The sequence below is a fragment of the Ochotona princeps genome, chromosome 1, assembly GCF_030435755.1.
Source record: "Ochotona princeps isolate mOchPri1 chromosome 1, mOchPri1.hap1, whole genome shotgun sequence".
Taxonomy (NCBI): Eukaryota; Metazoa; Chordata; class Mammalia; order Lagomorpha; family Ochotonidae; genus Ochotona; species Ochotona princeps.
This window is the reverse complement of record NC_080832.1, coordinates 31,168,845-31,196,401: the sequence shown is the minus strand read 5'-3', so window position 1 is coordinate 31,196,401 and position 27,557 is coordinate 31,168,845. Positions and strand designations below refer to the sequence as shown.

The 27,557-nt window shown below is 35.6% G+C and overlaps 1 protein-coding gene across 1 annotated transcript in view; it reads right to left on the bottom strand.

Moving 5' to 3' along the window:
- The window catches only part of MOXD1 (monooxygenase DBH like 1), an 89,501-nt gene that overhangs the window by 31,338 nt on the left and 30,606 nt on the right, over window positions 1-27,557 (bottom strand). Inside the window, exons 2-4 of the mRNA XM_012927604.3 lie at window positions 25,109-25,255; window positions 23,339-23,506; window positions 23,145-23,228 (exon numbers count right to left, since the gene is read on the bottom strand). Coding sequence (XP_012783058.2) covers window positions 23,145-23,228; window positions 23,339-23,506; window positions 25,109-25,255 — 399 coding nt within the window. The remainder of the gene's footprint in view (window positions 1-23,144; window positions 23,229-23,338; window positions 23,507-25,108; window positions 25,256-27,557) is intronic.

Genomic DNA, 27,557 nt, shown 5'->3' with positions numbered 1-27,557 from the left:
GAGGTACCAGGGAGGTAGCTGTGGTCAGAAAATGAATTAGAATAAATTACAAAATAATTTTGTACTTTATTCTGACAGTTGTGCATCTAAACATCACTTGATTTATTTCCTTTGATTAGAAAACAAATGACTTTTAAAAATTCACAAGACCGTGCTTGATCCATCCCAGAATTTATGATTAACCATCATTACAACTAAGAAATGTAATCTTTTGTACTTCATAAAAGTAAAACAAATGAAAAGAAGTGGATGGAAGACTTTTGTAGTTTTGAATCATCTCCTTGTTTTTCTCTTTGTGCTTAACATGAGGATTTTATTTGAAAACAAAAAATCTTTATAAGAAAATTTCAGGAAAAGAAAAAGTGAACAATGTCTCCGACTACGGTTGAGTTTAACAGTGGCCTTGGTATCTGGGTTAATCCTCCAACCATGGCAGATGACTTCTATTTCAGGGAGGTCTTCGTTTAGGGTCCCAAACAAAGGAGTTCACCAATCCAAAGCCTTTAAATCCCAGAGGTGTGTTTCTTTATATATATATAATAATGTAATGTTATTACATTATTATATATATAATTTATTATTAATTACATTGTATTATGTGACACAGTTTTATAGGCATGGGATTCTCCCAACCCCTCCCCACACCCTCCCCCCATGGTGGATTCCTCCACCTTGTTGCATTACCACAGTTCAAGATCAGTTGAGATTCTTTCATTGTAAGCATATACAAAGCATAGAGTCCAGCATCTTATTGTCCAGATAAGTTTAATGGCTTCTTGGGGATACCATCTCTGGTCTGAAGGTAGAGCTGGCAGAGTATCATCCCGATCAATTAAAAGCCCCAATGTAACAACAGCAATGATTTATAACGTTATGGAATTAATCAGCATAGTATTGAAAACCAATATGTTAAAACAGAAAAAAAATGCAAGTTCTGAACCACATCCTATGACTTCTTCACTGACATTTCAATTTTAGTTTATATACAGTGGATTCTATACATCTTAAAATAGCTATAGATTACTGTTCAGCTGTCTTGTGTCTATTTTCATTATAATATTTAGCCTTTTATAGCATTGAAGCATACTTTTACTGAACCTGACTTTTTCTACGGGTAGTCTAGACTGGTTCATAACTCCAACAAGAAATAGGTCAACAGTTTAGGTGCAGAACAGTTTTAGGAGGGGTGTGCAGAGAAATCCTCAATACCCTAATGAGAAGTAACTAATATTTCATGTCTTCCTCATACCTTCTAGGGTGATGGAAGATTTCTCCGCTCTCCCACCCCATTATGGAATAATGTAGGGTATTAAAAGTGTATTAGATTTTACAATTCTTTGATGTAGATCATAAGCAGTCTGACTCACATTGATTGTTGGTTCATTGGTTACTTCACAATATCTTATTGCATGTGAGATAGGCTGTTTGAGGTTGAGATAAAATTACATTTTACAGGTACTATTTTTCATATTGACATCATTTCATCTTAAATTAAGGCAAACATGTGGTATCTAACCTTTTGGATTGGCTTATTTCCCTTAGCATGATGGTTTCCAGTTTGGCCCATTTGGCCACAAAGAACTACATTTTGTTTTTAATAGCTGAGTAGTATTCCATGGAGTAGATGAACCATACCTTTCTTATCCAGTCTTCTGTTGATGGGCATTTTGATTGCTTCCATGTTTTTGCAGTTACTGATTGTGCTGCTATGAACACAGGGGTGCATGTCGGTTTCTTATGAAACAGGTGTTTTGGATTTATTCCTGGGAGTGTTATTGCCGGATCATATGGTATGCAGATTTTGAGATGTTTGAGTGTTTTCCATACTGATTTCCATAGAGGCTGTACCAACCTGCAGCCCCACCAGCAGTGGAATAGGGTTAGCTTTTCACCGCATCCTCACCAGCAAGTGTTGTTGGTGTTTCCCTGTATGTGGGCCAATCTTACTGGCATCAGGTGGTACCTCATTGATGTATTAGTTTGGATTTCCCTTATTGCCAGAGAACTTGAGCATTTTTTCATGTGTTTGTTTGCATTTGGGTTTGTTACTTTGTGAAATGTCTGCCCATTTCCCATGCCCATTTCTTGAGTGGCTTGTTTGTTTTGGTATTTTGGTTGCTTTGTGTATTCTGGAAATTAGCCCTCTATCACCTATGTAGTGCGCAAAAGATCTTCTCCCATTCTGTGGGTTGCTTTTTTACTTTGTTAAATTGTTTCCTTTGCTGTGCAGAAGCTTCTTAGTTTGATGAGGTTCCATTTGTTGATTTTAGCGTTGATTGCTATTGCTCTTGGTGTCTTTTTTAGGAAGTCAGGACCTACCCCTAGATCTTGCAGGGTATTTCCAACATTTTCTTCCAAAAGTTTGAAGGTTTCTGGATGTCAGTTTAGGTTTTTCATCCATTTAGATGTGATCTTAGTGTATGGTGATAGATGTGGGTCTAGAGACTCAATACAGAAACTGCTAGAACTTATATGAGAGTTTGGTAGAGAGGCAGGGTACAAAATTAATGAACAAAAATCAACAGCCATAGTGTAAGCAAACATCCCCAAGATGGAAAAAGATCTAACTAGCAAGATACCATTCAAAATAACAGACAAAAGTATGAAGTATCTGGGAATAAATCTAACCAAAAATGTAGGAGACCTTTTTGAAGAAAACTACAAACTACTTAAAAAAGAAATTGAACAAGACCTCAAAAGATGGAGTAACATCCCATGCTCCTGGATAGGTAAAATCAATATCATTAAAATGTCTATACTACCTAAAGCAATATGTACATTCAACGCGATCCCAATCAAATTGCCCAAAACATTCTTCATGGAACTGGAAACAATGATACAAAGGTTCATCTGGAAACACAAAAAACCACGAATAGCTAGACCCAACCTAAAGAATAGAAAGTTAACAGGGGAATCACAGTTTCGGATCTCTGGACATACTATAGGGCGGTGGTTATCAAAACTGCCTGGTACTGGCACAAAGATAGAGAGGAGGATCAACGGAGCAGAAAAGAAGCAACAGAAAGGAACCCACACAGATACAGCCAAATAATCTTTGACAAAAAGACAAATGACAATTCAGGCAAATGGGAAGGTCTGTTCAATAAATGCTGTTGGGACAACTGGTTGATAGCGTGGTGTGTTTCTTGAAAGCAAGGCAAGAGCCTTAAAAAAATTCATTTGTAGGGCCAGTGTAGTGACACAGTGGTTAAGATGCTACCTGCAGCATCAGCATCCCATATGAGCACCAGTTCAAGTCTAAGCCACTATATTTCCAATCCAGCTCCCTACTAATGTGCCTGGAAAAGAAGATGGCCCAAGTACTCGAGCCCCTGCCACTCCTGGGTGGAGACCAAGATGGAGTTCCTGGAACCTGGTTTCAGCCTGATCTAGCCTTAGCCTTTTTGGCCATTTGGGAAGTCAATCAGTGGATGGAAGATTTCTTTCTCTCTGTTTCTTCCTCTCTCTATTGTCACTCTGTCTTGCAAATAAATAAACGCATAGGCGGAGAAAGAGTGAGGGGATGAAGAGCGAAAGAGAGACAAAGACCTTCTAATCTCTGGTTTACTCTCCAAATGCTCACAACAGCCAGGACTGGGCCAGGTTGAAAACAAGATCTGAGAACTCAATGCAGCACTCCCACTTAAAGGGCAGGGGCCCAAATCCTGCTGCCTTCAGGAGTGTGCAGTGGCAGGAAACTGGAACGGAAAGTAGAGTCAGAATTCATACCCTGGCACTCACATTGGAATGTGAGCGTCAGCTAAGCTTGGCTTAGCTGTTATGTCCACTGCCTGCCCCAAAGTGTCTTATCATATTCTGGATTATTATTTTTTGCTTTCATTTGGGTTTTATATGAAAATTTAATATATGAAGAAAGTACTATATCAGTTTGCACATATCCATAACTTGAAATGAATTCATTATTGTACGTGTTTTCCTATTCATCTTGGCATCCACTTTATCCAGTCCCAGTACTCAAACAGCCAACTGAGCCACCACAGTTGCAAATTAAGTGGGTCTCCTGAACAAACTCAGGGTTGTTAGTTTTAACCAGATACTGTCTGCACTTTTGTTCTAAACATACAAACCATAATGCTTAAATCAAACCTAAAATAGCTTTTGTAATATTTTTACAAGAGTTCATTCTTAAGTTTGCAGTCATAAAAATTATACCAAAAATGTTCTACTCGTGAAGGGAACATACACAATGTGTGAGTGATGTATTCCATTACTTCCCCATCAGATAAAAGCAACACTGTAATTCGTAATTCACAACCTGTAAGTGTATCCAAAGAAAAAATTCGCTTCCAAAAACAGCCTGTTTCTTTTTTTGGCAAATGAGAGAAGTTGTAAAAATAAGATCAGATAAACTGAGCTATGGTAATGGATTTGAAACAGAGCTCATCATCTTTTCTCCCCCATAAGGCATTGTTTCTTTTAGACTTCTATTGAAATTCTAACCCCTCACATCAAATAAAGTGCCAAATCTTTCAACCTCTACACCTGTGGCAACCTTTGTTTACACACTCTGCTTACTTCCAAAGCCTCTTTCCCAGAGGAGGCTGCTTTTACTCTCACTACGCTGTCCTAACATGTAGGATGAAATGGCTGACTCTCACCATCTGTATTCTATTGTCTCTATAGTACATTATGCCTCTCCTCCAATTGAACCATACAATCTCTACTTTGGCCCAAAGAAAACACTTCTTAGCTTAGTACTCATTCTCTCTGTGATCTTCTCACAAGCCTCAGAAGATACCAGGAGTGCCTTTGGTCATGGCATTCCAGCCTCCCCATTCAGAAATCTGACAAAATAGAATTTTACACCCATAAGAACATGACTTTTCAGAAGGACAAATAAATCATCTGAACATGTTTCATCTGGCAAGTACTCAGAATCTCCCAAACTGACAAAAACTGTGGCTTTAAATATATTACTAACTTCAGGACAGTGCAATGGCTCAACTGGCTAATCCTCCACCTTGCAGTGCCGACATCTGATATGGGTACCAATTCATGTACCAAGTGCTTCACTTTCAATCCAGCTCCCTACTTAAGACCTGGGAAAGCAGCAGAGGATGGTCCACATTCTTGGAATCCCGCACCCATGTGGGAGACTCAGAAGAAGCTCCTGGCTTGGGATCGCCTCATCTCCAGGCATTGTAGCCATGAATCAGCAGATAGAAGATTTTTTTCTTTGTCTCTCCTTTCTTTTGTAAAATCTGTCTCTCAGATAAATATAAACAAATTTTTTAAAAAAATATATATTGCTTAATTCAGTGAGAAGAAGAAAATTTTTAAATGCAAAAGTATATTAAAGTGCTAAGTAAAAACAGCAGCTAAACAGCTTGTATCAGATACAACCCTACTGTCTTCAGGAATAACGACCCTAGGATGGGCCAAATGGCAGTGAAAGACTGATTTCTCTTTCTATTTCTCCCCCAGGGTCCTTCATTTAAACAGAGCAGAGAGATCCTTTAGGTTTGCTCACCTCTACTGAGATGCTAAACCATAAAAACTCAATTGTAAAGGTAGTCTGTCTCTGATGCAAATCTGGATTATTAAAACTGATCATTTATATTCCCTTAAAATTCATATGTTGGAAACCACACCCCACTATAATTGTGTAAGTGTTAAATTTACATCTAAAAGAAAAGAAACATTATATTCATATAAAGACTTAAACACAAATGCAGCTTTATTTACAGTAGTCTCAAACTTGAAAAAATCAAAATAGCCATCAATAATTCAACAAATAAACAGGTTGTACAACACCTATATAATACACTACTACCCAAAGATTAAAAGATCAAAATATTTAAACAATTCACAATACAGGTGCTGGAATTGTGGTATAGTACATAAGTCTGCCAGCCATGTAGCTGGCACTCCATGTGGGTACCAGACTGGATCCTGATTAATTCACTTCCAATTCAACTCCTTGCTAATGGTCTGATAAAAACAGTGGAAGATCACCCACGTGTTTGTACCCTTCCAAAGTGGGAAACCAAAATGAAGTTTCTGCTTCCTGACTTCAGCCTTGATGGCCAATGTTTCCAACTGGTAAGTGAATCAATGAATGAATGATTTCTGTCTGTCTCTCCCTTTCTTTCTGTTATACTTTCAAACAATGAATACTGAAATGTGTAACAGTCTTAAGAATTTCTAAACAATTATTCTGAGGAAAAGAAACTATACCTCTTCTCTGACAAAAATGCATATACTGATGATGTTATCACAGAAAACCATTACCTATACTTAAAATGTCCGGATGCACTTAGATAGCAGAATGATGCATTTATAACTGTTTTTGGAGGACTATACTATTGTTATGATGTAGGGAAAAACAGTGGAGGTAAGGGGAGCATGGAAGGGAAAAATCCCTGAGCCTAAGGAACTGTCTCATGAAAAATACAAAATAAAGAAAAATAGAGAAACAGAGACTCCAACCCAGGAAAAAATGTAGAAAATTTAAACTAAACTGTAGTGATAAAAGCATATATTGCCCCCAAATGGGAAGATGGAAGGAGTAAAAGAGATTATTACAAAACATTAAGATGAAATTTGGTGAAGATGTCCATTGTATTTACTGTGTATTAATTTCACAGATATACATATAAATGAAAATTTAGTATATTATACACTTTAAAGCCAGGAAATTTATAATTCACCATATCTCAGCAAAGCTGTTTAAAACAAAAGAACACTATCACCATCACTATACTCTCTCTCTCTAAAAGTCTAAAACAAAAATATTGATAATTTCAAGTATTGATGAAACTGCAGAGCAACCAAAACGGTGTATAAAGACAACAAAAAACTGTGAAACCTACCAAAGCTTATTACCCAGATCATGACACAGAAATTCCATCCATATGTAGAAAGATCAGTCAAAAAGTTTATCAAAACAAATGCAATTTTATAAGTTTACTTTGGTGTAAAAAGAATACAAAATTCATATATAGTTTTTTATTTAATGCTCATTTTCTACAAGCTTTTTGAAGACCCCTCATACGTATGGATTGCAATTTTTGCTCCAAATTTATTTCTAGTTCAATGTTCAATTTTCCATGAGCTTTCTTGAAGTACCTTTTTATATATTGAATAGAAATGCATAAACATGCTCACAGAAAGGCATGCACAAACTAGTTTATGATTGCAATAATTAATATAATCAAAACTTAAAATAATCCAAATATCTGTCAACAATCAAATGACATGTAGATGGATTGCAAATATGTACTCAATTGAATGTGGAGATTTCCCCAATTTGCCAACCTTCTGTATTCATGCCCATTTCATTGTGATTTTGCATTTATTCATCATGAGATAATGTCTGTTCACCCATTTCTTGCACATAGGTGAGATTTTTCCATCTTGCAGCCAGAGTATTGGTATGTATACTAATCCCAAAAGAAGCCTAAAGAGGCTTCACAATCTTTGCTGTTTCTTTCAGAATCTTGTCACCATCCTTTGAACAGCTGGTCTCAATTACTAGAAAACAAAATAGCTATAACAAGGGCCGGCTTGTCCCATCAGATGCCTCTGAAACCAGGTTATTCTCAACCAATAGAATGGCTGGCTCCCAATCTCTTGAGAGCTCAGTCATCATTTGAGATACCTCCTCAGCTGCTTGCAGATCTGAGTAAGCCCAGTTATGTACTGGTCATCCTCACCGACCTTCAAGCTATAATAAAGGCTTAGTCATTTAAAGCCCAGAACCTTAAATCTGTTAATTATGAGGTGGTTTAGTACACAGTAACAAAGATTAATTAAACATTGTGGTGTATTCAGACAATGAAATCTAGACCAAGATGAAAATAAATGTGTTGTTTTCTGTATACAATATGCTATTTTGTACACCATATAGAGCTTCTAAAAGAATCCAGGTTAAAAAAAAAAAAAAACAGTATTGCTATCTAGTTTTACCTACAAAAAGTTTAAAACAGACAAAAGGATCACATTAGTCGTTACTTCTGGGGGGTGCCGAAGGGCCATTTTTTAGGAAACTCGTAACATGATTTTGTATGTCAGTTCGCCTTGCAAAAATGCAGTGGGTTATGTAATAGTGCAAACATTATCATGTAAGCATATGCATACATTATTACATAACCCATTGCTTATCCATGAAATTCAATAGAAATATTTTTTTAAAAAAACTGATAAATGGTTGAATAGAAAATTCTCACAAGAGGAAATACAACCACTTCTAGCAGTCCTAGAAAAGTAGCTCAAAGTAATCAGAACTCTTAGTTTCCACTCATCCATGAACACTAACCAAGATGGTTGAGTGGGAATGAGTAGGTATTCACATACTGTTGATTTATAAATTTTAGAAAACAGTAAGGCAAATACATTAATAAAAATGTATGTAATTCCTACTGCTTGCACTTAGAAATCAGGCCTATAAATCACTAATAGCAAGCATATGATTATAAGAAATTAATTGAAACTTTTTTAGAGTAGCAAAACTTAAGTCATGTTGAATGCACATAAATGACGATTGATACATAATAGATGATTATGCCATGTAAATATTAAAACATATCATTAATCTTATTAATAAAGATGATGATTTCAATTAAACATATAGAGCAAATTAAGAATTATTACATGCATTATGCATATTAGGATTAGTATCTATATATTGTATATACATATATTGATCTAAGTTTGTTTATGAAAAAGAAGCAAAATTATCCCAAAAAACTCTATATAATATTGCAAATATTTTCTTGAGTATAAGTTTTTGAAGGATTCAGACATGTTAACATTAGTAACCTTACAGAAGTAGAATTAAGAAAAAAGGGTTACAACAAATTTTTCTTTTAAACATTTTCACCTTTTTGTTTGTTTTATCAGGTACATATCTGATTCACAATGAAAAAGTATTCATGTTAGAAAATAAAGTGTTTTCTTGAGGAAGAGAGTATAGAACCGAAACAATCTTTCAAATGATTATGCATAAGAACCAATTATGATTGCAATTAAAGGCCACCCCAATAGCGTATCATGTTACATATAAATTTTATGTGATTATTAATTCGAGCTAAAAATATTCTGTGAAGTGTTCCAGCATCTGAAACAAACATAACAAAATAATATGACCAAACCAACAATTTGCTGAAAATTTTTAAAAGCTATTTGAGCGAATACTATTACTAAGCATTTTCATTTCTTATTTAGCAATCAAAAAAACTAGTTCAGTAATCTTTAAAAGTTAATTCAACTATGACTCTTTTTTTTTAGAGATGCATTTTATTTGAAAGATAGAGTTCCAGAGAGAAAGGGATAAATCTTCCATCCACTGGTTCACTCCCCAAATGGCCACATTGGCTGGAGCTGAGCTGAGGCTAAGCCAAGAGCCTTTTCTGGGTTTCCCATGCTAGCTCAGATGCCCAACACTTGAGCCATCCTCTGCTGCTTTCCCTGGCCATAAACAGGGAGCTGGGTCAGAAGTTGAGCACCCTGCAGGCGAAGGCTTAGCTTATTATGCCATGGTACCAGCCCCTCAACTATAATGCTAATAAACTCTTAAAATAAGAGCTTGCCTTATATAACAAACATGTCACATTTGGTAGCCCAGTTCTTAAAAGAACTAAGCTTTATCTTAAAGGTGAATTTAGAAATAAATTGTAAAGATAGTGGAAGTAGGGAATTCCAAGTTGTAAAAGAAATGATCAACCATATAAAATCCAGTTGGATATATAAACAGACATCTTAATGTTCTTCCTCTTTTAAGTATTCACCAGAAAAGTCAATAAAATCAAAGCAAGTTTAGTTCTGACTGCTCTAAATCATTGGATAATTACATCCTGGTAATTTAGGGCTTTTTCCAAAAGCCATAAAAACTTTGTAATTATGGATTATTAAAAAATTACACAGTAGAAAGGGATATAAAACCTAAGTATATTTTTCACCTTGAATTTTTAAAATATTTCATATGTTGAAAGAGAAACATAAACAGCTGTAATTTATGACTTAGATTTGAATCTCCATTTCAAGCAATTAACTGGATGTGAAAGGCAGGGTGTGTGTTTGTGTTTTCATTTAACTTCATTTTTGAAAGCCATAAAAAAAAAAAGATTGTCAATGGAAACAGAATTCCTAAATTGTTGAGAAAAGGCCATAACAAAATGGCAACATTTCATGTCTATCATGCTTGCAATCATTTTCAAACAAGGTAACATCTCCATTTTGTCACAAGGAAACTGGGATTCCAAGAAATTCTCTTAATATCTCAGGATCATGCAAGTGTAAAGTCTATGTGACCAGAAAGATGGAAATCTTCAAACTTAGACCCATGCAAAAAAAATTAAGTAACTTAACACCACTACATAGTGCCTATAATGTTTACCTGTAATTAGAGTGTGGGTGTTAGGATCAGACAAGCTATCCCATGTGCCTCACTTTCCTGCTCTGTGATAGTAGATAAAATAGCTAATTTTCCTGAGTTAAGTTTCCATATCTGAACTATAGCTTTAACAGTGAGTAGAGTGAAGTGTTGTTTAGTACATAATGAACAATTAATAGACAGCTGTTTTCTAAATATAATATTCTTTTTTTCTACTTTATTTTTTTGGGATTTACTTTTATTACAGTCAGATATACAAAGAGACAGAGAGAGGAAGACAGACAGAGAGGACGATCTTCCATCTAATGATTAACTCCCCAAGCAACCACAATGGTTGGAACTAAGCCAATCTGAAGCCAGGAGCCTCTTCCAGGTCTCCCACGTGGGTGCAGGGTCCCAAGGCTTTGGGCCATCCTCCACTGACTTCCCAGGCCACAAGCATGTAGCTAGATGGGAAGCAGGGCAGCCAGAATTAGAACTGGCACCCATATAGGATCCCAGCACATGCAAAGCAAGGACTTTAGCTGCTAGGCTATGATGCTGGGCCCTATTTTATTTTTAATTTTATGATACAGTCTGGCTCTGAGATATCCCTTATTCCCTCCCCAAATTCCCTCCCTGCAACTGATTTCCCCCATATTATTAAAATAATTTAGTCCTTCATAAACAGTCATTAAGTTCATCATTCTGCTACTTAAGTGTATCCTGACTTTGAGATACAAAAAATGGCTTAGATTCCAGCATCCTATTATCAAGATATATTCAATAGTTTCACTGGGAGCTCACTTTTGATTTGGAAGTAGAGATGCACACTGCATTGCATTTTCACATCTGGATTTGATAGTCTCTACTACACAGTTACTATAATTCTCTTACATGCAAAGCCATGAAACAAAATCAACAACAAAAATAAAGTTTAAAAAATCACAACACCATAGAGTTAAATAAAATACTTCTGAATAACTAATGTGTAGATCAAGAAATGAAAAAAAAAAAACCTTCTTGGAGAAAATGATGCTACTGTATGATCCATGAGTCAATGAAGAATTTAATAAGAGAAAAGAAACTATTTTGAAGAAATCAAAACTCATGAGCTGCAGCAAAAAACAGTACTGAAAGGACTATTGATCATATAATGCATAAAGGTCGCCTTGTATCAGAGATAACATGTGGTATTTGTTCTTTTGCAATAACTTACTTCGCTGAGCATAATGGTCTTCTAGTTGGGACCATTTGGTTGCAAATGGTGTAATTTATTCTTTGCAATGGCTGAGTAGTAGTCTATGGAGCACTCTTGAAATGACAACAATTCTTTCTGTTTTACATGTATACTTCTGTTAGGGTCACAAAAGGGAAATGTAATCCCACATAGTGAAAAGCAGGTCATAACACTGACTACTTGGATGAGAAACCTGTATTTAATTTCCACTTGAAATGACCAATTTCCCATGGGAGTTATGATGTTAAAATCAGCTACTATATGGAGAAAACCTATATTTTCATGAATTCAAATAAAGATGATTTTAGCAAGTGTACAAAAGATTTTAATGATTAGGAAGAACAAATTCACATCTTTGGAGGGTGGCTTTGAGCCAGCTTTTTTTTTTTTTTTCAAATGTTGGGCAATGAATGCATACTGTCTCCAGAGCTTTATTATCTCCTTGTTTCAATAAAGTGAATAACCATGTAATGTGAACTCTTCTATAAAGAAAATACACATATTATATATATTTAAACTACTAAGACAGCATGACTGACACTGACAAAGAGAACGCACATCATTCCGACAAACTCAACAGTCCTAACACTGGCTTTCTGGTTTCCACATTTCCTGAAAGGGCAACACCCTCCTCTTAGGAACTGCCTGCAGCTTTATGCTAAAGAACTAAACAGTTACATGCATATGTGTGCAATTAAGAAGTAGCCTTGGTTTCTATTTTAGAGTATGACGCAATTTGCCAGAGTTTTAACACTAAGTAAAACTAGTTAAAGCCACACAATAGTTGCATTCAAGATAAAATCAGTAACCCCAATTTAGGTATTAAAGGCCACACTCTGCAGTCCCTTTCAATATTTCACACTAGGGGCTTTGGCATAGTCAAGGCATTCTCTAGTCAAAAAAAAAAAAAAAAAAAAAAAAGCAGTTGCCCTGACAACAAGTCACTGCAGGGATCCCGCTTTCTAACTTGACCTATTAGACTATTGATTTAAAGTTAAGCCAGCAGCTGCCGGTTCGTTCTAACACAGACAGATAGTGGTGGTAGCATCAAGCATTCTTTGCCACACATGGAACCAAATGGAGCTCTTGCACAGCCCAATGTGCAGTGCTGGGCTTCAAAATGCCAATACTGAAGCAAGAGTCTAGTGGATGTTATTTTCCACCTAACTGAAAGTCAAGTTTAGAGGGTAAATCATAAAAAATGCTTATGCATGTTTGGTTTTTAAATATCCTATCTATCTTCTGTAGGCAGAAGACCAAGAGGAAAATCATTAGCAATTGGTTTTCTTTTCCTCATATGCAAAATGAGAACAGGAACACTGCCTGCTTCCAGGGATCTGTAACAGCATTCATCACCCACAGAACGGACTGTGTTCTCTACAAACGGTGGTCCTAACCATGGGATTTATTTAGGGGCATAAGCACATGGAGGCTGCCTCCCAGTCAATATTCCCCTGTTCCCCCACCAAACATCTGTCCATTTTGCACTTTCTCCAAATTATTCCTTTCAATATGGCATAGCACTGTATTCATACATGACTTTTCTCTTTCCCCCCTTTAAAGCTCCTACCACATATTTTTATGCAAATACTCACTGGCTAGTTTAGGCCAATGTGTATCATTTGAGTGTGCAATGCTCCCCAGCACCACCACCCAAGTCCGACCCTCCTATCTAGACTGTCAGGTCCTTGGGTGAGAACTATGTTTTACATTGTCCATATCTGACAAAAGACAGCACAGCAAATACTTATTAACTCTTTGTTGTGATTTAGAGTAATGTAAAGGGATGTTTCTAGCTGGCTAAGGTATAAAGTAGGCATACTGAGTACGCTTCAGAAAAATATAAACCAAAGCAACTCTCCTGTATTTGCAGGAGCTCCATAGGCCAACTAAAGACTGATAGGCTGTTAATAACATTTACACGCTTGCTTACAAAATCTTCTTTTAAGATTTTAAATTCCAGGTGTGTGCATTGACACAACAGTTAAAACATTACTTAGATCATGTTTTATTTCTGAGTGCCTGAGTTCAAGTCCTTCTTTCATTTTCAACCCAGCTTCTTGTTAACGCAAACCATGGAGGCAGCAAGTGATGGCTCAAGGGTGTGGGACTCTGCCTGTTAGCCACAACTGAATTTCAGCTGGACTAAACCTCAGGATCCAAGCTTCAGTCAATTCAACCTTTGCTTTTATAGGCATTTAGGGGGTAAGCTGGTAGATGAGAGGTTTGTGTCTCTCCTCTTTTCACTTCTCAACTAAATAGATTTTTAAAAACTAAAATTAAAAAATTAAATTTCACATAGAGCAATGCAGTGAGATTTCATGATGGAAAGATTTCCTTTTACTGGTAGTTAAAGGAATAAATTTTAAAGTCAGCAAGGTGGCCTGCAGGATACAATTTTCAAAGTCAGTCCATTCCATTATGATCATTAATGTATAAAGTTAACTTCAATGTATATGTTTCACTAGAACGTAAATCTTTTCCCCTTCACAGAAGGAAGTCTCCTTTATATCTGAGTTAGTTCAAACTTTATAATGAAATGCAGCTGTGGTTCCTGGAAGCAGCTGGCATTTGCCTCTGTACTCCCACAAAGAAATATGTAATGTCTCAAGGAATAAACTAAGTTAAAATGATACACTGCTTAATTCTTCTTCATGTGCACACAACTAACACAGCAGATTTTAATAGAAGGTGTTCAGTGTGTGTTCAATCTTTACGATATTTGTTGAATAAAATTTCTTTTCACTATGAAAAGTATGTGCTAGTGTTCCTTAATAGTAGGTATGATAAAATCACTTAAAAAGGCAACATCCTGGGAGATTTTAGTTAAGTATAAAACAGTGAGTCTCAGAAACAGGGTTCATAGAAGGGTCACTTGGGGAGCTTTTCTATATAACAACAACCATAATCATCCCATAAAAGCGGGACTTCACCCCTACCTAACAATCTGAGATGATTTGAATGTGCACTCCAGGAGATAAATCAAGAAAAGTCTAACAAGGACTCATTGAAGTGAGACTCAATCATTCATTTTTGATGCATCACTATAATATATTTCTTTTAAAAGATATAGTATTAGGGACCAGTTTTATATAGTACAACAGTTTAAATCACAACCTGTGATCTGCCCATTGAAATCCCAGCTACACTGCTTTCAACCCAGTTCCCTGCTCAACAGCCTGAGAAGGCAATGAAAGGTGGCCCCAGAGCTTGAACCCTTGCCACCCACATGAAAGACCTGGGTGGAGTTCCAGGCTCCTGGTTTCAGCCTAGTCCAGTGTCAACATCATGGCCATTCGGAGAACAAACAGTGGATGATGGATTCTCTCTCGCTCCTCGACTCTGTCCCTCTGCCTTTCAAATAAATGAACTAAATATTTAAAAGATACATTATAAAACTTTATACGTAATTTAAGCTTTGACACAGAAACACATTGAGATTAAATGCACCAAAAGAGTGTTGATACTTTAGAGAACATAACTGTGTAGGCTTATCTAAATTAAGTTGTAAAAAAAAAAAAACTATTATCCAATTCATAATGTATAAAGTTGAATGTAAAATATCTCATTTATTTAAAGTAAGCTTCCTTTACATCTGTGAGTATTTCAAAAGATTTCTGGAAAACCGTATTCATATATAAATGTGGTTTGATGCAAAAATTCTTTGAAATGATGCATAGAAAGGTCTTTAAAAGGTTCATAGAATCTTTTGTGCATTATGAAAAAATTGCATGGATCACAAGATATTTTTGCACCAAAATAAATGTATATTTTAACTTTATTTTCCATAAATTCCTGAAGCATCCTGATATATAATTGCTCGGTCATTATTACAACATTATTAAAAGTTCAAAGTTCAAATGGTGAATAATGCTATCCTACCTTGTTACACATATAGATTTTGCATTGAAAATAGGTATTAAGTTAAAATTGACATGTTATAACCTATAGCAACACACAAAAATTATCATCGCTTTTATAATTTTCAAGATCACTGATGATTACAGGTTACATTATAAATTTACAAATTTTATAGCATATCAATTTTTACAAATGCATTTTATGAATTTCCAGTTTTGTCAATCCCATTACTGAACAAAGTAAGTCATAGAACTTTAAAGGTAAAGGATCACTTAGAGCAATTTCTCAGTTACTCATACTTAAAATGACTAAATTATATTATTAGCATGGATGTAATCTCTCAGGCATTGCATTGTAATGAATTCAACTTTCAGCTCACAATTTAAGACATGACCAGACTCTGGACACACCATCAGATTCTTAACCAATATTGAAAAGCAAACATTTCTACTTTTCTCCTCAAGTCTCTGCTATAGGGCATTTCACTATACGTATTTTGCTACAAATTTAACTATACAATAAAAAGTATAGTATTTTCTCTCACAAGTCTCTTTTTATGGACTAGTTTCATGAGGGTGCATAAAATAGTCCATTAGCATTACTTTCACTTACTATAGGCTTTTAACTTAACTTAAATAGAAGGCTATTGGTTTCCTTCCAACAATCCTTATGATAAACGATGTGTCCAAATAAAGATTAACAGGCTCATTACCTTCTTTCCAGAAATTTTTCCAGTTCCTTTCTCCCTAGTATCATTTCCAAAATTTAACTTCTATCATTTATAGCCACATGTATAATCTTGAACCTAATAATATTAACAAAATTTTAAATGACTTCCTTAGTCACAAATGAAACTTTCCATGTGTCATCCATTGTTAAGAGCATTTTTCAGTTCTTAAGAATAAAAACATCAGGCCAAAGTGAACTCATATTCCATCGAACAAAATCAAAATTAGTTCACAGGATCACTGAATACAAACTTTTGGAAAGTTCTGGAGTGGGTGGGTAAAAGGGTTTTTTTCTGTTCACAGAAACTTTAATCTATGGACCAATATCCTAGGACTCAAAAGTAGCCTGGAATACTATGATATTGTGCACCTCAAATTTTGTTAAACAGGTAGATCTCACTTTAAGAATTAGTACAGAAACAACAACAACAAAAAGAAACATAAGACAATGAAAATATCTGTTTCTTGTGATTGTATTACAAGTGTTTATGTGTGTCTTAATTACTGTGCAATTATGTGTTTTATGAAATGTTGCATTTATCACAAAATTATTTCGCGCCAAAATAAGCTTACCTTTTAATTCCACTTTCCCTGAACTTGTTGAAGTTCCCTCAGATATTGGAAAAAATTGGAAAGCTGGGGCTAGTAAAACTGCATAAAGATCCACTTGCTTTGCTAATATCTAAGTTTTAGTCCTGCTTCACACAAGTTACTTAAGCTTGTTACACCTTACTATGTTCATGTGCAAAATGGTGATAACTAAAATCATGACATAATGAAATTCCAATGAGGATAAGGCATTTAACACAGAAAAAAAATAGGTTAGCATTTTAACTATATCTCCCTGTATGTAATCAAAAGTCATTCTTACTGTTACATCTTAGTCCTGTTGTATCGATAACACCTAAAATTTCCATAAATATTTTGTAGTTGTTTAATAAAAAGGGACTAAATTATATACCAATTTTATAGCCAATAATTACCAATACATTCACTAGGGCATTTCTATTTTGCCATTCAGCCTTTAAAGTACTTCAAAATTATACTGTGCTGGAGATAGAGCTGGTGATAAAAGAAAAACAAGTGTCTTTTGCATATGTTGAAACTGATATCATTTAAAGTCATGGAATAGAAGCTTAAGTAAATGGCTTAAGAATGTGAAAGAACATTTCAGACGCTAGTCACCAGTTGGTTCTTATCCTTCCTTAGACAAGAACAGGAAGAAATAAGCTTAAATTTCATTTGGTTTAGAGTAATGGAAGCAAGCTATGAAATCTAATTCCCAGGGAATATTTTCTTCAAAATAAAACAGAGAGTTATTGTCTACCAATGTTTCAGAGTAATCTTGATGCTAAATATAATGCACTAGATGAAGTTTCAGTCACCCATCTTCATAATCCCCCCAAGGAAAGAAAACAAGCAATATAAGCCTACTTTGCAACAGGTATTCTCACTTGTGTTCATTTAATTGCTACTGAAGATCTATTTTTCCTCCTTTGCAAGTTTTCTGAATGGCATTGAAGTGATGAGACATACCCAGAACACACTATTGTGTGCCTAACTCAGGAGAGCACTGCTCACTCTGACCCTCTTACTATTCAATCTTATTTTAAAATAACATTATGTTCATGGCTTCCTTCATAGGTATCTTGAACTCAAAGTAAATTGAGAATGCAGCTACACTGGCCAAACTATCTAACATATACAAAACATAAACGCACTACAAAAGATTACTGCATTTGATAATGATAACTAACATTAAAGACAAGTACAATTCGAAACCCAAGATCTAAGAAGTCTAGGACATACACTGGTAGTTTATGGAGCAAAGATTTGAATAAAATGGTCTGACCCTTTGGTCAGCCATTAGCAGCCACTAGCAGATGTTTTGAAACACTACAAAGATTTGTGTTTGCATAGTTGGATGTGATTTTCATTCTCTTTCTGTGTCTATAACTAGTAGTTGACAGAGAAACTTAATAACCGTTAAACAACATATTTGTATAAAGCTAAGTGCATGGGAATTTAAAGATTAAACAGCAAATGCTGTAACAGTGAGGCCAGAGAACAGAAACTTCATGAATCTGTTTTTAAAAAGAATCCAATGTTTCTCTTAAGATATCAAACAGCCACAGATATCTGTAGACATTCTGGATCCTTCTAGGTGTTTGCCCACATGTTGGAATGCTCTAGAAAAGAGTAGTGTGACTCAAAATACATGTTTAGGAAGTCCATTCCTGATGGGCTAAAGAAGAGGTTACTTTCAGATTTGAGAAGGAATTTTACCCTGGCACAATGTGAAGCAAGCACATCAGGAACTTGGACCAAAAGATCTCAGCATGGACTATATTTTTTTCTTCATCAAGTCCTAAAGTTTTAGAAGTAGAAAGAGCCAACTAAGATCATCTGTTCCAATTCATTTATGCTTCAAAGAATTTGAGGTCTAGACAAGCCTAAATACTTTATGGTCAGAAAGCTAATTATTGACAGAACAGTAGATCACTTCCATGAAGATATGCTTTTAAAGAAAATTCAATTACCTTGTAATCTCAAGTGATGTTTAAGAGCACGCAATAAGCCAATCTCGAATTTTTTGTGAGGTAGACATAAACTAAAATGATCTAGAATAATGCTTATAACACTGGCCAATCTAAGCCCATAATTTTTGAAATACACTAATCTGAAACAAATAATTACTATGAAGTCAGTCATGCTACCATCTTATTTTTTGAATGGCAGAGTGACAGAGAAAGAACTCCTATGACAGAGATAAAAGAACTTTTATTCTACTGGTTTACTTCCCAAATGACCTCAACAGCCAAGTCTGGCATAGACTGAATTTCTCTTGTGTGTGCCCAACATTATAGTTTCAACCACAGTAAATGTCCAAGCATTTTTATCTCTTCTTTAGCAGATAAATCATAAATACAACTTCAGAGGTAAGTGGATGTAAGTACTAAAGTTACATTTGTAAACTTTGTGCCACAGATTTCCAAAGTCCAGCGTTCTTTTGACTTTATAGTATACCATCTTCCACAAGCTTGATCAAGAATCATCCATTGCATCAACTCATGACAAAAGTCATAAGTGGAATAATAATCCATTGTTATAAAGAATGTAAATATCCAAATAAAATATTTCAGATTACTTAACACAAGTGGAAAGTATTTTCAGTTGTCACAGAGTGAAACTTAACTTATTTCACCATACTACAGAGATCAACAGACCCAAAACTTCACCTCTAGCAAATGTGTTAAATTAATAAAGGATAAAAGGAAAACATCATTGATTTACAAAAAAAAGTATTCCATGGAGTTGGAATGGGCATCGGTGAAAACAAAATGCTGCCACTTAATCAATAGTCAACAGAATCACCTGCCATCTCCAAAGTGCTACACAAAAATGTAGATGAGCACATGATTAAAAAAAAAGTGGACCTAAGATGTGAAGTTAGAGAAAAAATCCTGACAACAAGCTGGAATGCTAGTTCCTTCAGGGGGAAACCTCCACAGCAATTATAAGGCACCTATTTGGGGCAGAGGTGGGGGTGAGAGGGAGATGTGCTGCCAGAGAAGAAAAAATTCTAATAGATTTTAAGTCACAAAATTTGATGCAAAGAATGCTAATATTCCCACAGTTTACTAAAATTAATCCAGAAGCATTACACATTTTTCAGAATAGAAACTGTCATAATTGACATTCTAGAAACACGTTAATGAGAAAGTTCTGTTTGGTGGCGGTGTCTTTGCGTCTAACAAAAAGCAATGTAAACGATAGAGAAATTGGGCAGAAAAGTCCATTTGAAACAGATTGCTGCAAAGGGCCTACCATGCAAAATCCATTTGAGTGAGTATCTCAGAACTCTAAATATACAGCTTTAAGAAGGTTCCACGGCTATTCAATGTCAATTATTCTTAACATGTTCTGATCCCAGGAGACATTTCCCAAATTAAATCATTGAGATTTATGAATGCTACCCATTGAACAGAACAGCAATATTGAATGTCATGGAAAGAATGATATTCAGGTCAACAACAATAACAAAAGCATTAAATAAGCACGACTTTTCCCTTCCTGCATCTATCATTGATGAAGACAATGACGACAGCACTTTCTTGACGTCAACTCTGTATTTCTCCGAAGCAGAAAATTTCCAAGACTGTCTTTCTAAATGAAATAAATGGAAATCTAGGATTTATTTAGAAATGTGATTGTTTGGAAGGGGGATTCGATAGTGGAAGATTTTCTAGCAACCTAGAAAGTTAACAAGATTAATAACATTACCAATTCTGTGCTACTAATAATCTACATCATTGTATTTACTTTATTTAACAGATGTTATGTGCCAATCCCTCATCTAAATACTTCAAAAATACTAAACGTATTTGATTGACGTATCAGCTACAATAACCAGTTTAGGTGGCTGTTACTGTCCTACTTCCAGTTGAGGCACAGAGAGATCAATGATTTGCCTAAAGTAACACTTATCTATGGCAAACCTCACAGCACAATTCTTTATTCTTTCTGGGATTCCTTACTAAATACTAATTTTCAATGAAATTTATATGGAGATCAACACTGGAAACAAATCTGATAATAAAAGTTTAGTAACTGAGAGTTTTCTAAGTGTCAGATGCTGTGATATTTACTGGTAACAATAACAAACTCCCACTTAATGCTTGATCTAAACAGTTCTGTAAGGATGATACTATTTTCATTTAAGTGAGAATATTGGGCTGTGGGTGGCTAACAACTCCCCTGTGGTTATATGACTAACACAAGAGAAGAGTCTCAAACTTGCCCCATGCATTCCATTGCAGAATCCACTCATTGCACTGTGAGGCTTATTGACTCCCTATTATAAAGCTGATCTTTAAGAAAACAGAATCACTTTCTACTTAAAAAGAAGAAGAAAAATTTAGGTTAAAGTCACAATAGTGGCAAAGCTCAAAGAAAGTCATGATGAATATGGTTAGATGGACTGGAAGTGGGCCTCAAGTTGTGACACAGAGATGAGGTGAGAGGGGTGTGGTTTTTATGCAAATTACCAAGAATTTTCCTTTCTATAATTTCCATATCTATCTGATAATACTCACATTTTTTCAGGTTACAATTTTTGATACTGACTTTAAATCAAAACAATCTTTTTACGTGTATTGTAATAAATCCTGTGTATGAGCAAAAATATGTAAAAGGAATTGGGTAATTTCTTAGAGTAAGTTCTAGACTTTTGAGTTCTACTTGAATAATTTATTAAAATGTTATTATAATCTGGTAGAAGGTACAGATTCAGCTGCCTTTAAGAAATGGCCTTAAAACAATTTATGCAACTTAAATTGTCTTGAATTTATTTTCACAATAGAGGACTGCACATGATATTCTATTCGAGTTCCTTTACAAAGAAAATATTTCATAATACTAAACAACTTTTAAAATATTGATAATCTATCTTATTGCATAATACTTAAGTACAAATGGTTTTGAAGTATAGACTCCAGTCATGTGTTCCTCTGAAACAATAAAGTTCGTATGATCACGCCTCTCTGACCTCTGTGCCTCCCTTGAATTTCTCCTTGCTCAAGGTAAAGAATTTTTGTTCTTTGATAGACCACCAAACATGACAAAATGCCCTGAAGCCACTCATTTCACTAAAATCCATGTTAATGCAAATGTCTCAGAAGGCAGCAACATGTGATCCAAAAGTGCTTAATTTAAGCCCATTTATCTGAGTATTAGTTCTAGGAAAGCCAACTAAAAATTCTTAAGTATAAGATTCAAATTTATATTTCCCCTCCACATGTACAAAACAGAAAATAACTTATTACACAGAGGTAAATAACTCACCTACAATCAAACAGTTATAAAGTCTCTGTTTACCAAAAAATATCCTGCAAACATTTCGGACTACCTATTAGCACAAATATTCTCAAACTTCACCACTTTTACCTCTCTATGTAGTTGTGAATCATTCAGTAAACCAAAGGCAGATCTGTGCAACTGGACAAATATTTTAGAAATTAACAAATTTATGTTGATTTATAGAATGTGCTCAGTGTTTCCAATTCTACTGAAATGTTTTGAGGCGGTGGCCAAAACCTTTCCAAGGTCATCAGATGAGGAAACCAGGGAATTGGCTTACCCAGAGTAACTTAGCTGAGAACACACAGTGCATTACAGAGTGGACTTGTGATCAGACCCACATGTTCCCCTCTAGTCGAGTCTAAGAATTTGCTCCTCTCACATCCTCATGGCTTCAGGACAGTCTCGGGGTTGGCAGCTGTGTGGCAAGGTGTGGTCTTCAGAGTGTTTACAAAATTCCTGCTCTAACTCATTCTTTCTTATGTCATGGTCACCATCTCACTAAGATCATATCTTCAGCCTCTTCTGCTAACAATTACCAGACAGAGCCTTTGTAAAAATGGTTATTTGTTCAGTAACTGGGTAAGAAGGTTTTAGAGGACACAACAGGCAGGTAAATGAAATTGCATGCCAGAAACAAACCAGGCTCATTTATTAACAAAATCTGATTTTTTTTTTGGTGAAAGTTTGCTAATTTTCTTTTCTATTTTCAAAGAATAGAATGATTTTTATGTCAATATCCACTGCTTTCAATGAAGCAGATATTCTCAGATAATACTGATGGCAGAGATAACTTTGCTGGGTAGAATTTACTAACATGTGAACATATTTTAATTTTTAGAATAGCAATTCTAATTTTAGAAATGTTACTTGAATAAACAGAGGTATTCAAACAAATCCCCAAACTTTTACATTTGACATTTAAAATTAAGTAATCAGAATATTAGCTATAATTCAAACTCTTAAAATGGTGTGCGGATTAGCCAATTCAGTTCTGTGTTCTCTGAATAAGTTTTATAATTGACAATCATTTTAATTTTTGTTTTCCTAGTTTGTATTTTGAAGACAGCTATTTCTTCCTGTGTCCAGACAAATAAATATAGTCTATGAGTGAATTGCATACCTTTATTACATGATGTTTTTCCTGGAACACAGGAATCTTAAACATTTGGCACCAATATGTTGTACCTTTGTTTGGGATGGGGACCTGTCTTAATAAAAAGGGGGAAAAAACACACAGTTAAATGATATCCAACATAATAAAGAAAAACACCCTTCTACACTCATTTTACAGTCAAACAACCTAAAACAACTTACGTCCTGATTCACCAGGTCAAAATACAGTGATGTTACAGCCAACACATTGGTTTTTTCAGGATTTAATAACCGTAGACTCTTGGTGCCCCGATTGGAATCATGGTACCTGGGCCCTGCTCCTGCCACATCTTCATGATGGTAGGCCCAGATCACTCTTGCTGTGCTGTCCTGCGAATCAGACACGACATCATTACATCTCCTGATAGTACCTACTTTTCTTTCCCCAGAGTTGGAGTTTAAAACACTCTGCTAAAGCAGGAGACAGAAATGAAGAAAATGCCAATATTTTGAGTTCTCAACATGGTCTTTAACATTAGTTGAGCAAATCTTATTAATACATTAAGAATCTGAGTAAATGGTATGCTTTTTCAGAATAAATTAAGAATTAAGGAATTGTTCCAAAACAGAATCAAGGACAATTGATTTACTAATTATGTTTTGATTAATAATAAAAAATAAATGGTTATCATACCAAAATTCTAAATTAGTAACTGGTAATTGCCAAACAAATATCCTTGCTATGTACTACAGACTTTAAATAATTAAGATACATTTTTATACTATGGAATATTTTAGAACAAATGAATAAATATAATTAAAATTACCTTTAGACTCTATTTCATCATAGATTTTTTCCCCCACATATTAGCTCAGTCAGATGTATGCATTTACAGAAAGTTCAAATAAAGATTCTGGTTTGTTTGTGATATTACTGCCAATCCATATTCATTTATGCATTCTGGGAATCTCCAAGGGACTGAAGTGGATACCCGGAGCAAGTACTATTAGGTGAAAGTTTGTTTCCACGGAGCAACCAACAGAAATCACCCAGAGGGTTACAGGGTGGGAAGGTTTGCTGGGATAAAAAGAAATTGCTCGGTCCTCCCACAGAAAAATGAATTTTGCCAGATCTTTGTAAGAAGATCTTGCAAGATAAACAATAAAATGACAGCTACTTAAAGGTTCCCTTTCCTATATTCTGTCTTAATAAATCAAATGACTATAATTATTATTTCAATTGAAATATAATTGCATGGTGTATTATGTGAAGTGATCCATGTCTTTGCATAGGCTCTCTCCTCCTTTTTACTCTTTCTGCTGTATCTTAATTAAAATTACTTCAGATTTGTTTTACTCTATTTCTAAAGCTTTAGGTTTACCAAAGATAAAAGCAACTCATGAAATTTTCTAAAGTATCACATGAATTATATATCCTTTAAGTATTTAATTTGCATATACATGGACATTACTTTTTGTATGAAGTCATAAAATAACAAATCTCATATAGTAGGCCAATAGCAATTATAATTAGCCTACTATTCATCTTGATTTTCGAAATTCACAAAGGTGATTGAGTTACAAATCATAAATTATATCATAATATAATTCTCAGTTGTCTAAAACATTTCCTCACATGTTTACTTAAAACCCATTTTCAAACCTTATAGAGATCTTAAAAACACATTCACAATTAAAATCACTCAAACTTTAAACAGCTCTTCAAAATGTGAAATTCGCACAAAAATGCCTTTATCCAAATGTATTTGGTTCACTTTTGAAGAGATTTCAAAACTATTCTCTCTCCTTATCTCTGCATATCTGCCTTTCCAATAAAAATAAATAAATCTTTAAAGAAAAAAAAAGATTCAAAACTATTCCACGAAGACTATGACATTGTTGTAAAAACATTTAAAAATATTTGTTCTTTTTTTTTCTAAGTGTTATAAAGTATATCACGTATTTTTGCATGCATTTTTCTGGATTTCTTACCGTTATACTCTTGTCATTTGTGTCACATGTATGCAATTCTCTGCTAAATTCAATTATTGTGTGTGTACTATTTTCCATGGCATATTCTAAGTGGTAATCCTGTTGAGTGTCTTTTTTCAGTTCTTTATTTGCATTTGTAAAATAATCCTGGGAAAAACAAATGGGAAAAAAATCAGGGAATTGGTATTGTAGTACAGGAGGGTGAGCAATTGAGGGATGCCCACATCCTGGATCAAAAGGCGTGGTTACAGTCAGGCCTCTGGTTCTTACCAGCTTCCTGTTAATGCGCACCCCCAGAGGCATCAGGCTTTAAAATACTGGCTTTCCTGTCATTCACATGGGAAACTCAGGTGTTATTCCTGGCTGCAGGCTCTGCTTGGCCCAGCGCTAGCTATCGTGGCAATTTGAAGAAAGAACCAACAAATAGGTATTTCATATTTTCTCTCTCTCTCTCTCTCTGTTTCAAATACATAAAATTAAATGGATGAACAATACAATTCATAGGAAGAAAGTGAGAGAGGATAAAAAGGAAGGAAGACTGGGGTGGGTGTCATCATGATGCATTAATTTTTCATACAAGAGAACCTACTGTACCCAGCGACTGAACTTGCAGGCCAACTGATTGCACTCAAGAGACAGTGGATGATGGCCTAAGTTCCTGGGTTCTTGCCACCACAGCCAGCTTGAGTTCCTGGATATTGACTTTGGCCAGGCTTAGTCATGGATGTTGCAAGCATTTTAGGAATGAACTAAAGAATGAAAGCACTCTCTGTTTTTCTCTCTCTAACCTATCATTCTGCCTTTCAACTAAACAAATAAATACCACAGGGAAAAAAAAGTAAAAGAAAAACCAGTATATCCTAAATACAGAGAAAACACATTCAGTGAATTTATAGAACTTCAAAACGAACTATTCTGCACATCTGCATTCATGTCTGTTGCAATACTATTCAAATAGCTAACAAATGGAAATAACCTAGCCACCCACCAACTGAAGAATGCACAAAGGACATGTCATGCACAAACACATCATGGAATACCCTTTCTTCAGCCATAAAAATTATGAAATCTTATTTTTTCCAGCAACTTGGATGCAAGTAGAGACCCTTTTGTTCAATTAAATAATCCAGGCACAGAATGATAAGTACCTTCAGTACCTCACTCATGTGTGAAGTATGAAGATGTTAACCCTAGAGCTGTTGTGAATAGAATGATGCTTACCAGAGGCTGGAGAGAGTAAAAAGGAAGCAGCAAAGGATGGGAAAAGGTTAGCCAGTATTAAATTATACTTTGGAGGAGAAATAAAATCTGGTATTTTATTTATGATAGGATAGCCTACCGATAATGATACCAGGTTGTATACTTTTATGTTTTAAATAATCTATAGAAGAGTATTTTCAATGTTTTCATCACAAAAAAAATGATAAATGAGATTACAAATATGTTCACTATATTGTCAGCCTTACACAAAGTATACATATCAAAATACCATCTGGTGCCACACAAATATTTACATTAGCATATGCAAAGACTGGGACTGGGCAGGAAATTTCACAGCACCTGCTGGCACTAGTGAAATCCAGGGCTGGGAGTAGGCCTGGTAGGGGAACTTCAGGAACTCCCTGGTAGGCCACTGGCTCTCCTACTGGGGAGCTTGTGAGCCAGGGTTGACAGCAGGTCACTGGCACATGTAAGTGGGCAGGCAAGACCTGAGGGCAAGGTGATCAGGGCCAGACCACAGCACCCACCTGCCCATGTACGGGCCAAGATAGAGCATAAATTACACTGGATTGGACTAGGCTGCAACACCCACTAGCAAGAGCTGAGACCAGGGCAAGACAAGCCAGATTGAGATCAGCAACCTCCAACATGCTCAAGACCCAAGGCAGGGAACAGATACCATAGGGGATCTCAAGGGACTTCCTTGTCAAGCTGCTGCTTGAACTGGTGTGAGTGAGAGCTGGGACTGGGGGAACCAATCTGGGCAGGTCTGTGGAACCTGTTTGGGTTAGGTCTGAGGGGACTATGGTTCCACACCCACTGTCACATGCAAGAGGCATAATGGGTATAGGCTGGCCAGTCAGGCACTCAGAATGTTCTGGCAAGCATAAAAACGGGCTGGGAGCAGGCTTGGTAGAAGAACCATGGGTACCCTCTTGTTAGGCTGCAACTTCCACTAGTGAGTACCAGAACCAGTGCTGGTGCCAGGTCGGGCAGAACAAGGGGCAGCACCATTTCACATACGTTTGGGCCAAGTATGGGAGTGGGACAGGCTGAGCTAAACTATAGTACCAATCTGGCACAAGAGCCACATGGGATGTGGGACAGGCTTGGTGGGCTAGGCTGCAGCATATACTGGCAAGAACAAAAACTGGGACTGGCAGTGGGTCTGTTGGGGATTATTGCGGGCTGCTCTGACTAGCCCATAGCACCCATTGGTGTGCATGAG